At 30.8% G+C, this 12634-nt stretch overlaps 1 protein-coding gene across 1 annotated transcript in view; it reads right to left on the reverse strand.

Moving 5' to 3' along the window:
- The window catches only part of LOC111636094 (DNA-directed RNA polymerase I subunit RPA2-like), an 80268-nt gene extending 67840 nt beyond the window's left edge, over nucleotides 1-12428 (reverse strand). Inside the window, exons 1-4 of the mRNA XM_023381273.1 lie at nucleotides 12230-12428; nucleotides 11992-12069; nucleotides 7803-7862; nucleotides 6513-6590 (exon numbers count right to left, since the gene is read on the reverse strand). Of these exons, the coding sequence (XP_023237041.1) occupies nucleotides 6513-6590; nucleotides 7803-7862; nucleotides 11992-12069; nucleotides 12230-12325 (312 nt within the window). The 5' untranslated portion in view covers nucleotides 12326-12428. The remainder of the gene's footprint in view (nucleotides 1-6512; nucleotides 6591-7802; nucleotides 7863-11991; nucleotides 12070-12229) is intronic.
- Nucleotides 12429-12634: the final 206 nt, after the last annotated feature.

Here is a 12634-nt window from a genome sequence, read left to right on the forward strand (position 1 = left end):
TTTGTTTCTTGAAAATTTGATCACGATTTAAATACAGTATTTACTTTTAATATTACCGATATGTTATCGAAAAGAAAACGTGTTGTATTATCATTAAAAGACAAATTAAAGTATTTGTTTCGATTATCCGGATTTTTCCTTATCCGGACTACCTTCATCCCCAATTAGTCTGGATAATCGAGGTTCTACTGTATTATTAAAATTCAATTCTCATAATTTATAAGTGTAGTCAAAATTATACTTACATTAACAAATTAAATTTGTCTACATTGTGTTCGAGGTGTGTTGCAATACAAGATCTGTAATTAATTAAAAATAATCAATAAATATGAAATAAAATCAAAATAAAAAATATTTGCTTTATTTTTCACATTAAAATTTATTAAAAAGTTTATGAATTAACTACTTAGTGATTAGCAAAGAGCTGTTTTATAGCATATAAGATAATCCTCGTTTCAGCACAGAATATTTAGGAAAGTATTTAGTGTATTTAAACTATCCCATGCCTTTGACACTTGTACTTGATTCCAAACTTTTTTACTGTATTCTGATTTTAAAAAATAAACTGAAAATGCTCCTTTAATGAAAATGATTTCCTTTAAACTCTTTTTAAAGGAAATCATTTACATTTAAAATTTACCATTAAAATATTCTACATGAATACATGTGCAAGATGCTTAGCTATAGTAAAAAATAAAAACTAATAATAATANAATGTTGAGAAATAAAAAAAAAATTTGGAGATTTTTTTCCTGTATGTATGGATATTTGTGTATGTTTGTATGAAGTGCACAATTTTGTTCACCCATTTTAAAGCTTAATAACTCCTGTATCATTTGTCAAAAATTTATGATATTTTGCTGGAAAGTTTGTATATTAGGGAAATAAATAGGGGACTATTAAATTTTGGTGACTAAAGGTCAAGGGGTGGGGATATATAGGGGTACAAGTGTCATATTTTGAGTGGGAACAGACTTAACTCTTTAAGATCTGAAAATTTCTTCTTTACTGTTCCTGGACACAAAACTGATTTTACCTCTCAACCTACAAGGGGGACATGTATGGCAAAACCAGTCAAACAACTTTACCTTCATCTTGAACGATTCAAACCTATTTCAGCCAATTTTTTTGTTTAAAGAGTTAATAAAGATTTTACTTATTATTAGCATTTACAATTTTTTTTATAAAACTCATCCCTACCTTCAAAAGCTTTTTGACATTTTATAATAATTAATAATATAAAAAGTTTTTAAACAAAATATCATAACAGATGGTTCCACACACAATTTAAATTCTTTCGTCAGGAAAATTACACAACTTGTTGCTGAAATTTTTTTAATATAAAAATTTTCAGTTAAATATATGAAGGTTTGAAATTTGATATGATGCAAATAAAAAAGCTGGCAAGGGCTCTTGCTCAACTTTCCCAATACTCAAACAAGTTAAGGAGATTATTAGAAAGTCTAATATTTTAAATTATACTACAATATAAAATTTACAAAATCTTAAAAGGAATACTTTTGTTGATTTATAATATTTATTTATTTAAATGAAGATTTTTAAGTTTAAAAATGACAGTAGCTCAAAGATGAAATTGTGTGTGGTGTCATCTGTTATAGGATGTTATTAAAAGGCAAAAATGACTTACTTTTGAGGATAGAAATGAGTTTTCAAAAATATTGTAAATGTCAATAACAAGCAAAATTTTCATTAGGTCTAATCTCACTCAAGATATGAAGCATGACTCCCCTCTATCTTTCCACCTCAAGTTCCAGACTCTAAAATTAAGAGCATCAATGCCCCTTACATAGAAGTTACTATGCCAAATTTCATTTCTTAATCTTTATCCCATCCTAAGATATTAAATGAAAAAGATGCCAATACATAAGGAAATTTTTCCTTCTTTGAGTCCAAGAAGTCTTTAAAACATTGAGATTTGAAATCCCTGAGAATCATATTTGACACAACTACAATACTTTTCTATGTTTCATTAAAACAGCTAAGAAAGTAAAAATACTATGATACAATTGAAAAAATTCACTGAATAAAAAAAAATGATAATTTTAAGCAGGGGTGCACAACCTGCGGCCCGCGGGCCACATACGGCCCCCTATCAATGTTTATGCGGCCCGCGGACGGTACAGGCCAAATCCCTTCTTTCCAAGTTTCTAAGTGTAGAACTTTTTNAATTTGGGATTTTCCCTCTCCTTGTCACTCGTTATGAGAAACATTGCAACTTGTTAAGAGAGTCAAATTTTTACAATTTGTTTTGCTCATTAAGCAAAATACTCATTATGTGAGGTGCTCATTAAACGAGGTTCCACTGTGTAAATTTAACTAATTAATTAAATTTTATTACATTTCAAATTTATCAGTTAAATATAATATAATTTAATTATATTTCAAATGTAACTAATGTAAATGTAATAAATACATTTGATACATAAATTTAAAATTTTTAATACTTACTTCAGCAAAAAAGATGCAACTTGTTCATCTGAATACCAATCTGGTAGTCCAAGCTTAACACGAAACATTTTTCCTAAATATCTTTTTATTTGAATATGTGTAAATAATCCTTCATCTATACAAATCACTTGTCTTAACATATTTGCTACACAACTAAAAAAACAAAAGCAAAAAAAAAAATTTTAAAGTACAGAAATTATTTAATGACTACTTATTAATATTGCTCATATTAAAATAGAATAGGTCTTTGATTTACTATGGTTTGATATCTGCTATTTTAAAAAGGTTTTATAATTTCTCTTATTTCTTCTAAAAGTTTTTAAAATGTTCAAGATATTTTTATATTTAGAATATTTTAAATTTAAATAATTTNTATTTCAGATGTTAATTCAGTATCAAAAACGTAAAATATTTGAGTAGCCCGAGAAATAGCCGAAGATTGCAGCGCCACAGCACTAGCGGAAATTTAAATTTGCTGACTGGAATGCTTTCGGATAACGGACGTTTCGGATAAACGACGCTCTACTGTATTAAGTTGGACCAAGAAAATTAATACTGTAGTTGGAATAGAGTCATTACGACTAAAAGGAAGCCATTTGCATTAAAATATTTTGGATTTAATCATTATTACAAACTGCGTTAAGCCATAAACTTGTCAACAAAGAGGGTTGTAAAATGATTCCGTGTAGCTAGAAAACTGCAGTTTTTTTTTGTTTGAACGAAAACAGATATATTTAGATTATTTAAGTAGTAAATTAATTGGAACTTTTTATTTACTTTTATTTTTACATTCTTTTTTTCGTAAATTTAAAATTAAATTATTATTTTTAATTTTTATTTTATTTGAAATTTAACAGTCGTAAACTGTGATATATTTAGGACAGAAAAAAAAAAAAAAACAGATTGATTCTAGCGCCAATTTGAAACGAGATATCGCAATTTTAATAATTATATTTAAAATATTCAGATTTTCCACTGCACTGTGTTAATCACTTTTGATTCATTTCTGAACACGGGGGTAAAACTGACGGGCCATAAATATAATTTAGGTAAGAATGGTAACCACATTTATGATGGATTAGTGTCCTGCACCTGGCATGTTGACGATCTGACTCACAAATTCTGAGAAATGGTGGAGACGCCCGGACAGGGGTCGAACGAATTAAGACCTGCCTGGCCACGTGTGCGTAATAGTCTTCTGTCCCCGCCTCTTTAGTCTTTGGTCAGAGTGGATACAGAACAAAGCACGTGGTAGTCTAGCTTGCCTTATCTCAAACATGATTTGTTGCGGGCCTCAGAATTTTCGGCACAATGAGACATTGTTTTGCAGAGTGAACAGTATGGCGCCGGGCATTAAACGCAAGGTCAATCGCGAGAATCATCAGTTTCAAGAAGTGGAAGTGTGGACTAACAAGTACTGTTTTGTGCAACAGAACAACAGCATTATTTGCCTTTTGTGCAATGGAACAATAGCAGTGCCAAAAGAATTCAACCTGAAGCGACATCATGAAAGCCAACACAAGGATTTCCTTCTGCAAGGTACGGAACGCAAACGGAAAATCGAATCGTTACGACGATCACTAATCAGCCAACAAAATGTGTTCAAGAAACAATCTGGAGAATTGGATGCGGCTGTTGAAGCCAGCCTAGAAATATCTGCTTTAATAGCCAAGAATGGGAAACCTTTCACAGATGGCGATATGATAAAAAAGTGTCTTATCATCGCAAGTGAGAAGATGTGTCCTGAGAAGACAAAGTGTTTTCAAACAATCAGTCTTAACCGCATGACGATACAACGGAGAATCTCGCAAATTGCATCAGACATTTCTGGCCAACTTAATATTTTAGTTGCAAACTGTGCTTATTTTTCTTTGGCTGTGGACGAATCCACTGACATATCATCAACAGCACAAGTGATTGTGTTTATTAGAAGTGTTTCACTAGATTTTATTGTGAATGAAGAATTTCTTGGCATGGCATCACTTTCCGGACATACAACTGGTGCTGACTTACTTACTGGTTTATTGAGCGTTTGCAACAAATCAGCACTGGACTTTGACAAGCTATCCAGCATTGCCACTGATGGAGCACCATCTATGGTTGGATGTGAGAATGGCATGGTCACCTTGCTGAAAAACCACCTTGGGGACAGGCAAAAGGAGTTAGTCCAGTATCATTGCATAATTCACCAACAGCAACTTTGTGCAAAGAAGCTGGGATTTGAACGTCTGCTGAAAGATGTCTATGATACTGTGAACTTAATCCGCCGTCATGGACTCAACCATCGACTCTTCACATCATTTCTTGAAGAAATAGATGCTGATTATGCTGACCTGCCCACGTATACTGAAGTTCGTTGGCTGAGCAAGGCAACAGTCCTCAAGAGATTTGTGGAGCTATTGGGGCCTATTATCACTTTCCTCAAAGAACGGGGGAACACTACAAGGAATTTGGAGGGACAAAGATGGCAGTGTGATTTAGCTTTCCTTGCTGACATTACTGCTTATCTAAACGACCTTAATTTGAGATTGCAGGGAAAGATGCAACTTGTTTCTCAGTTGACAAGTAACATCAATGCATTTATGACCAAACTATCACTTTTCAAGTCCCACATGCAATCAGAGAACTTTACACACTTTCCACATTGCAAGGCCATGAAAGAGAAATACCCACATATGAAGATGGATTACTCTGACCAAGTTAACACCCTCCTTACATCATTCAATGAGAGGTTTGGTGAATTCCAGAAATACAAGATCTACCTGCAACTTTTTTCAACTCCATTTGATGTGAAAGTGGAAGATACCCCTCCAGATGTCCAACTTGAGTTGATAAACATCCAGTGCAGTGATGAATTGAAATCACAGTTTAAAAATTCTAATCTCCTCACATTCTACAAAGAACTGCCTGATACATCATTTCCAAAACTGAAAGACAATGCTCGATTTTGTGCAAGCATGTTTGGCAGTACCTTCCGTGTTTCCCCGAAAATAAAACACTGTCTTATATTAATTTTTGCTCTGAAAGATGCACTAGGTCTTATTTTCAGGGAATGTCTTATTTTTCCATGAACAAGAATTCACATTTACTATTGAACAAAAAATTCCCAAGTCGAATTTAGACGAGAGTGACGTATATCCGGTCATGTTGAACTGAACTTAAATAAAACCGAAGTGAACTTACAAAGTTCTGTTGGAGTGGACTTTCCACTCTTGCTTCAACTTAACCTTTTTATAGCGTCTACATCGGGCTCGATGACTAATTACTGCTTACTGAACCATAACACTTTGCAAATGTGATGTGGCGTGATTCCCAGCCGACCAATTAGTGATCACCAGCCATAACATTATGCAAATCTGTGATTCCAAGATATAGTCTTATGCAAATCTGTGATTCCAAGATATAGTCTTATGCAAATCATGCCGTGTGGCTTGTTGTCTGCTGACCAATCAGTGGCTGTACTTTCAAAAAGCTAACAGCCACTTTCGACCTGCTGTCAATGACTGTTACCAGTAAAAAAAAAACTTTACTAGGTCTTACTTTCGGGGAGGCCTTATATTTAGCAATTCAGCAAAACCTCTGCTAGGTCTTATTTTCAGGGAAGCATGGTATGTATGCGAACAAGCATTTTCGCTTATGAATTTAAACAAGTGCAAAACACGGAACAGGTTAACCAACAAGAATTTGGAAAATCTGCTGGTTGTTTCAACATCTGCCATTATGCTAGACATCAAGAAGATTGCCGCCAGCATCCAATCTCAGCCATCGCATTAATTACTTGGAGGTCCGGCCCCCAGTCAGTAAACTTAATCCTAATTTGGCCCTTCTTCAGAAAAGATTGTGCATCCCTGTTTTAACTTACAAAAGTAATTTTATTATTCTAATAATAAATTTCTATCAAATGGATTCTAACAAAATAAATTCTAATCTTTTTAAACAAAACATATTTAATGAACACATATAGAAGTTAATTATATTCTAATTTTCAGTTATTTTTAGAATGTAAAACTTATTTCAAAAATTAACTGAAAAAAGTTTCTTACCTCAGAAGGATATAATTGTAATGATACTGCATGTAAATTATTAGCTCCACATATATTGGGATAACCTATAGAAGCATCCTTTAAAAACAACATAAACCTTAAATATATTAACAGCAAAATATTTAAACTTTTTAAAATATTTTTACAATTAAACAGAAATTTATAATTAATTTTTACATAGTTCTAAAATTAAAGAACTGCAACACTTCTTGCTTTTTCTCAAAATAATTAGAATCTGATGGTTTTGTTTTTTCGATACAAATGACTGTTCTCTGTTTTCAATCAGAAAGAACAGTCAAATAATTTTATCTTTATTAGATTAGACAATCATTATTCATTATGTACATCACTCATTATGAGTAAATACAAAACACAGAACTGATATAAAGATGAAAATATAACTTAAAATATATATATTATGTCACAGCTTATGTGGGTGAGTGTGTGTACTGCAACTGAAAATTTTTGCATTGCATTAGTTCTTTGTTTTGTATTTGTATAGCTTAAATTCACATAACATGACACTTTTTTGAAACATAACTACCATTTATATGAGGAATACCTGTATTTAATTTCAGAATGCTCAAAGTTTCTGCTTTTAAGTTTAGTTAACACCAATTTGGAATCAGAAAAAATGTTTCTTAAAATTTCAAAGCATGTGAAACTACATTAAAAACTAAAATCTGAAAAATTGAGGTGTGATTAGAGTATCTATATTGGCTAATTTTAACTTTCTTAAGACAACTCCACACATTCACTATTTGCCAATTGCCAAATAATTGTCTATTGATTTGGCACATTATAACAAGCAGTGGGAAGTGACAAACACAGAATATTAGTAACAAGTAAATCATTCACAATACTTGGTATTGGCCAAATGTTTGCTCAGCATTCAGTGAATAACTAAATGTGTGGAGCAGCTCTAATACACAGCCAAATATTTTCAAAAATATTTTGCATAATCCGTTGCAATACAAATGACTTCAAAGGAGCATAAATCCAAAAAAAAAAAAAAAAAATAGCTGAGATTTCAGAAATCAAATATTTATTTTGATAAAATATTTTTCAAGTTGTTTATTTCTCATCTTCAAATACCTAAGTCTGTTCTGATATTAAATAGAAATAAACCAACCTGCCATATCCTTGAAATAATTTGACAATTCATTAATTTAATTCATAAATTACAACTTAAATTTATTTTATATGTAGATATTTCTCAAAATTTATAACTAAATTAGAATTTACTATTCATAACTTTTAGATTAAAAACACATGTTAAAAACAACTTACTTTTATCTCTAGTTTAACTCTATCACCATTTGGCAATTCATATTCAACTGGTGGAATATTCTAAGTTAAAATAAAATTAGAGAAATTATTAAAATAACTAAATTATTTGTATAAATTGCTACTAAATAATGTTATTTTATCATTATACATGAGAAATCATTTTATTACAAAGATAAAAATCTTGATTTTATGCAAAAATAAATTTTGATTATAAATTATTTGCTTCAAAAAAATGTTTTAAATGTAAACAATTAATTTATTATTATAGCATTATCATATAATCATCATGATAGCCAAACTCCAGCAGTTCTAGAGACCCTTATTACAGCTCCCCATATAAGGGTCTAGAAGTAATAAAGTAATAACAGGAAGAGTCAAACTTTGGTGATATTCCTCTCTATATATATATATATCCATCCGCCTGTCATATAAACATAGATCCAAAAATTATTTTAAGAAACTAATTTTAATAAGTAATGTGATAATTTTTCAATTTTTCACAGTAATACAGAATTTGCATTGACATCTTATGCTATTAGCATAGTTTTCNAAGAAGATAGAAAGAAAGACAATGTGATAATTTTTCAATTTTTCACAGTAATACAGAATTTGCATTGACATCTTATGCTATTAGCATAGTTTTCAAAATAAAAAAAAAAACTTGGTAGAAGAAGTAAAATTTATCATCATAACTTGACAGTGCTGCTGGTATCAATGTTATGACATGTCACACTCTCATCAAAGACTGAAACATCAATCTCTAATGCATTCCAATCATTTTTGATAACATTTATATTTAGAGACTTTATTGATCAAATCATATTTCAATCCCCATTACATTATAAGTTTTAGTCCAGCAAGCAAATTCTGCATGGACAGACTCTAAAGTCCATTTAAATTAATTCTGAATATACAGCAAATTCAATAGTTAGGAAGCAAGATCCTATAATTTTATCAATTTTTTTTTAGCAGTACAAGAGGATAATATGATTAGTATCATACCCTGGCCACTTTTATTTCTTGGGATTATTCCTAAATATCCAATACAAAGACATACAGCTGAATGGAGAAAAATAGCAAAAAAAAAAAATAATCAGATTTTACTTTCCTGGCTATTAGATATTTAACAGGAGAAAGTTGAAATTGTATGAAATTTGAACCTCTGAGATTTTTGCAAATCTTCTTAGGCTCTTTGACTTGGGTTTGGGTTCAGTGGGCTCAAAACAACCCCCTAAACCAAACCCAAGAAGTAAAATAAATGAGAAAAAAATTTTGTGTGTTGGCATTTCATTTAATATCTCAGAATGGAGTAAAAATTAAGGAACAAAATTTGGCAGGGTAACTTGTCTCATATGCACCACACAATTTTAAGTTTGTGCTAATGTGTATTAGTGTTTCTTAAACATAAAAATTTCAGTTGAATTTTATTCCATTGAGTGTGGCTTCTAAGAAAAAAACTATTACATAAATTTAGTAAACATACAAAGAAAAATTTGATATTCACCAAAATGCAAATCTTCACTATACTGTGCAATAGTCAAATGTTAAATCACTTGAATCATCTCATATTCAAGTGATACAACATTTAATATAGCTTAAATTTATCATCATTTATTGTTGTAATGATAATATTTTTATATATTGTACAGAATCACTACTATCTAAAATTCTGAAATAAAAACAGTAAATATTTTAAATTCTTTCTGCACCGTTTTATTAATCTATTAATTGTACTTCTCTTGATTATGAAGAAATTGTCAAAAAAGTCACTTGTTTGCTTATTACAAATAGTGTCCATTTATCATAATCTTACATATTGTTATCAGTCATTTAATGTTATCAGGATTAGCATGTTTATGTTTTGGAACATGCTAATTCATCATTTACAGGCTAATTACATCTTAAAAAGTGGCTAAAGCCATCCAACAATGCATTTGTTTTAGAAGATCCCAACAGTCTTTAATTTAAACTACTTAGAAATGACAAAGATCCAATCAATGCACAGCATGTTACTGGTGTTTACTGCAATCCAATCAATGACCTTCAATACTAAATTAGTATAGCCTATATCCATGGCCGTGTTCAGTAATGCAGAACACCTAAGTTAGAATTCTGAGTGGCTTAGTGGGTGGAGCTAAAATGTTCTGAGCATCATTGAATGATTATTCTTAAGCCCTGGTCACACTATGCGATTTCTAGCCGCGCAGGCGACTGCAACTGCAACAAGCGCGAGTCGTACGCGTCTTCTCGTGGTCACACATTGTTCGTTGACGTTGCAACTCGGAAACACGTGACCCTATAATAAACCAATAAAATTACAGTAGCTTGTTTTTGACTACTTTCGTGAGTTTGCCGATATTTTACGTTCTACTTCAGAGTATTTACGGAATTTTAGCCACTTTTCTTATTAAAATAGCAAGCAGTTCCTTTTCTGGAATGAATAAAAGAAAAAAGGCGATTATTTTAATAGACCTGGCAAAAATACATGTAAAGATAAAATCTTCAATAAAACAAAGAATTGAAATCCCACAGGTATTCGTGAGCCTGAGTAAGCTCGATCAATCTCGATTCTGTAAAAGTATTAATCCTCTGACTATCCGCCATGATGATGAACTATTTTCAATGTTGTCACTGTATGACGTGGCATAAAGGCGTTTGTTGATTGGATGCGCATTTGCAATCGTCGCAAGTAGAACAAACTTTTTGTTTCTAGTTGCGATTGCAGTCCCGCTGGTTTTCGAGGGGGGATTACTAGTTAACGGGAACAGCCGTCGCAGTTGCAGTCGCCTGCGCGGCTGGAAATCGCATAGTGTGACCAGGGCTTTAGACAACTGGGCAAAATGGTAGATGAAGCTAAAATTATGATTGCAATGATTGTCGCAAACAAACTGGTCGAAAAGAATGAAATAACCAATACAAGTAATGAAATGGAAGATGTGTCAGATCATGATGAAATTAATGAAACATTTATTAATTGTATTCAATGAAATGGACCACTATCTTCCATTAAAGTGTATTCGAAATCTGTTGTACTGACGTATGATAATTTTACATTTCAAAGTCATTGTAGAATGATTTAATGATTTAGAATGAGAGAATAACTTTGTGATTATTATAATAAAATATGTTTAGTCCAACACAAGCAGCCATCTCGCAAATCATACGAGATAAAAACTCGAGATGACATCACTAGTAGAAGTTAGTATAGATAAAAGAAGCTGACTGAACAAGCTAGAATTCTAGTGGTGGGAGGAGTCAAGCAGTAGTTAGAAATGCATTCAACATCGTAGTATAACTAGACTGAGCAAGAATTCTGCATTACTGAACATGGCCCAGGCCACCTTGCACTCTCTTAGGAGCAGCTACTAAGCTCACCAACTAACCATAAAGAAATGTTATCCAGTAATAGCATTATCTGGTTGCACAATAAAAAAACAACATAAGAGAAAATTTGCAAGTGACAAAGATAGTAAAGCAGGTACATAACCTTGACCTCCTAAAACAAATCAAACAATTGTGATTTACAAGTCTTTAAAGGCAAAAGCAGTTAACCATAAAGATGCTAATTCTATCTTACATATATGGAGAATATGCTATGAAAACCAATAAGGATTGGATTTTTAACATAATCTTCTCTGCTAGGACTCAATTTCATGTTAGAATCACATTAAAAATATGTTATGTAAATATTCATTTCACAACTGATTTTAATTTGATGTAATTTTATGCCTGTAAACAACATCTGTGACATTATAAGTAATCATGCTAAAGATTTTAAATTTTAAATGGAATTCCAATGGTTGTTTGATTATGTTGTTTTTAGAACTTGCTTGATGATGATCATTCAACATAACCAAAAATGTTTGTGATTTAAAATTAAAATATGTTGCTGAAATTTAAAACACCATGTATAACTTTTGTACTTTATTTTGTGATATACACTTTACATATTTTTCTGAGAGGGAGAAAATAACTTATATCTTAAAGCATATAATATTAATTAGCTAATTTTATTTTAATCTGTCATATGTAAGCTTATATTTGAATAATTACATGCATCAATTAATCATGACATTCATCAATACAGCTATCAGTTTAAATTTCTTTAGTCAAATTAAGATTACATTATAACTCGCTGTTTAAAATAATTTAACATTTAAACTTATTACTGAAAATTTTAATAAATTACCTCAATCGCTTTATAAAGTCCTAATCTTGTGATGAAATTAAAGGATTCTATATGGGCTCTACTTACATCTTGAAGTAACTGAAAATAATTAAATTATACTACTGCAAAAATAAAATTTTATGGTAAAATAATACATCATTAAAGTAAAAAAGTATATATTATCAACTATTATAACATCTTGCAAGTTATTGTTGTATAACTATATAACTAACAGAATGGAAATATAGCAATGTAATGCCTTATATTGTGTTTCATTCGGTTTCCAGAAATCTTGCTTTTGAACATTTTTCAAACTTGGATATAAAGGAATTTTATCCCATACTGTCTCTTCCATTTTCGATTTTTAAATAATTTTCAATAAGCCTTTGCAGTTTTCAACGAAAAAAACTCGTCTTCTTCGCTTTGAAATTTGAACAAAATACACGTGGTTAACGCCATAAACAAAACGTCGAGTATGAACAAGTTGCCAGCTAAAGCCATAAATAATATAACATCAAAAAAATTTAAAACCAATTAATTAATCATTTTAAATAATAATTAATTCTTTGTTAAATTTTTTAACATAATTTTAATAAAATTATTTATTTTTTAATTAATGCGTGTTTATAAATTTTAAATTATTCATTCTTTCTTTATTATTTTT

This window comes from Centruroides sculpturatus, unplaced genomic scaffold (assembly GCF_000671375.1).
Source record: "Centruroides sculpturatus isolate CEXI.00-Female unplaced genomic scaffold, Cexi_2.0 scaffold1029, whole genome shotgun sequence".
NCBI lineage: Eukaryota > Metazoa > Arthropoda > Arachnida > Scorpiones > Buthidae > Centruroides > Centruroides sculpturatus.